Source organism: Bidens hawaiensis, unplaced genomic scaffold (genome assembly GCF_021521415.1).
Source record: "Bidens hawaiensis isolate Kalapana, Puna unplaced genomic scaffold, B.hawaiensis_p1.1 tig00005482_1, whole genome shotgun sequence".
Taxonomy (NCBI): Eukaryota; Viridiplantae; Streptophyta; class Magnoliopsida; order Asterales; family Asteraceae; genus Bidens; species Bidens hawaiensis.
Window position 1 is genome coordinate 111,147 of NW_027491351.1, and position 2,507 is coordinate 113,653.

At 44.7% G+C, this 2,507-nt stretch overlaps 1 protein-coding gene across 1 annotated transcript; it reads left to right on the forward strand.

Moving 5' to 3' along the window:
- Positions 1 to 666: 666 nt before the first annotated feature.
- On the forward strand, positions 667 to 1,818 carry LOC143629908 (uncharacterized). The gene has a single exon (XM_077099056.1). It carries the CDS (start codon positions 667 to 669, stop codon positions 1,816 to 1,818), a length of 1,152 nt encoding a protein of 383 aa, XP_076955171.1.
- Positions 1,819 to 2,507: the final 689 nt, after the last annotated feature.

Below are 2,507 nucleotides of genomic sequence, written 5' to 3' on the forward strand. Positions count from 1 at the left end.
CAGTCAATGGCGCATGTGCATCGACTTTAAATATCTCAACAAAGCATGTCCAAAAGACTGCTACCCGCTGCCAGAAATTGATCTTAAAGTAGATGCGCTGGTACCCTTTCAATTCAAATGTTTTTTAGACGCATACAAAGGGTACCATCAGATCCACATGGCGGTAAAAGACAAGGACAAGACGACGTTCAGAACAAACAGCGGAACGTATTGTTACAAAATGATGCCATTTGGCCTCAAAAACGCCGGATCTACTTACCAGCGGTTGATGGATAAAGAATTCAAGCCCCAAATCGGAAGGAATTTGGAAGTCTACATAGACGATTTGGTCATCAAAAGCAAGACGGAGGCAACATTGTTAAAAGATATCGAAGAGACCTTCAAAACCCTAAGGTCGATTAGCATGAAGCTCAACCCAGGAAAATGTTCTTTCGGCATGGAAGAAGGAAAATTCCTGGGAGTAATCGTAACAAATGGTGGCTTCAAAGCCAACCCATAAAATTGGAAGCCGTGCAAAAAATGCCTTCACCAAAATCTGTCAAGCAAGTACAGACACTCAATGGTCGATTAGTCGCGCTGAACAGATTTTTGTCCAGCCACGCTGAAAGATCTTTCCCATTCGTCTCGACCTTGAGAAACTGCCTCAATAAGTCTCAGTTTCGATGGATGGAGGAAGCAGAAACATCATTCCAAGAAATCAAAACGCGCCTAGCAGAACTACCAACGCTAACAGCCCCTAAATCTGGAGAACCGTTGTTGGTATACTTAGCAGCATCAGAAAGAACAGTAAGCGCAGTCTTGATGGTGGAAAGAAATGGCGTCCAAACACCCATTTACTACATAAGCCGCACCCTAGCAGATGCGGAAACAAGATACTTCACCTTGGAAAAGCTGGTCTCATCCTTGGTTCAGACAGCGCGGCGTTTGAGAAGGTACTTTCAAGGCCATCCAATACATGTTTTCACTAACTTTCGCTTACAAAATGTGCTGAGCAAGCCAGAATTGTCCGGGAGACTCGCAAAGTGGGCGATAGAATTGGGAGAACATGCTATCGAATATAAACCAAGGCCAACGATTAAGGGCCAGGTTTTGGCTGATTTCATCGCAAAAATTCCTCAAGAAAAAGAGGAAGAATGTAAGAAGGAGATTGAACCCCCTGTTGATCAAAGAAAAAATGAAGTCTGGAAGTTGTTCACAGACGGTGCTTCTAATGATGAAGGGGCGGGCGCGGGCCTGAGAATAACCAACCTGGAGGGACAACACTTTACGTACGCAATTCGCCTAGAATTCAAGAGTACGAACAATGAGGCGGAGTACGAAGCGTTGTTGGCAGGGTTAAGAATCGCCAAAAAATTAGAAGCCCAAAACTTAGAAGCACATGTAGATTCAATGCTAGTAGCAAACCAGATCGAAGGGGCATATGATGCAAAAGACAACAAGATGGCATCATACTTAGCACAAGCCAAAATGCTAATGACGACCTTCACCACATGCAAGGTAAAGCACATCAGACGAAGTGAAAACAAACAGGCGGATGCCTTAAGCAAATTGGCGTCGGTCAGATTCGAACATTTGGCCAAAGACGTCCGCATAGAAGTTCTGAAAACACCTTCAACAATGAACAGAGAAATTTTTGTATGTTCAACGGCTGAAACAAATTGGATGACACCGATTATCCTCTACCTCGAAAGGGGTATTTTGCCAGAAAAGAAAGCGGAAGCTCAAAAAATCCGCCACAAAGCCCTGAACTACACAATCCAAGATGGCATCCTATACAGGCGCCAGGGCGCCTTGGCCATTCCAGAAATGGGCAATTGACATAACGGGTCCATTTCTAGAGGCACCAGGGCGGGTGAAGTTTCTTATCGTGGCAATTGATTACTTCACAAAATGGGTAGAAGCAAAACCAGTAGCAACAATCAACGCAGCCAGCGTTAAAAAATTCATATGGGAATTCATCATCTGTCGTTTTGGACTACCCATGAATCTGGTTAGTGATAGTGGAACACAATTTGCGGATCAACACATCCAGCGATGGTTAAAAGAGCTCAATGTTACGCAAACGTTTACCTCCGTCGCTCACCCACAAGGAAATGGTGAAGTAGAACGCGCCAACAGAACTATTGTAGGCGGGATCAAGAAAAGATTGGAAAATCACAAGTCTGGATGGCTTGATCAATTACCCCACGTCCTATGGGCCATACGAACCCAAAGGAATACCAGCAACGCAGAAACGCCGTTCGGCCTAACTTATGGTACCGAGGCAATGATTCCTGCAGAAATCGGCATTCCATCACCAAGAGTAACAGTGCAAAAAGACAATGAGGCGGAAAGGTGCCTAGACTTAATGCTCCTAGAAGAACGTCGAGAGTTGGCCGCAATTAGAGAGCAAAATTACAAACGCCAACTGCAAAAATACTACGATGCAAAAGTTAAAGTCTGCGAGTTCAATGCTGGAGATTACGTCCTTCGTAGCAACGAGGCATCAAGAGCACATGCGCAAGGCA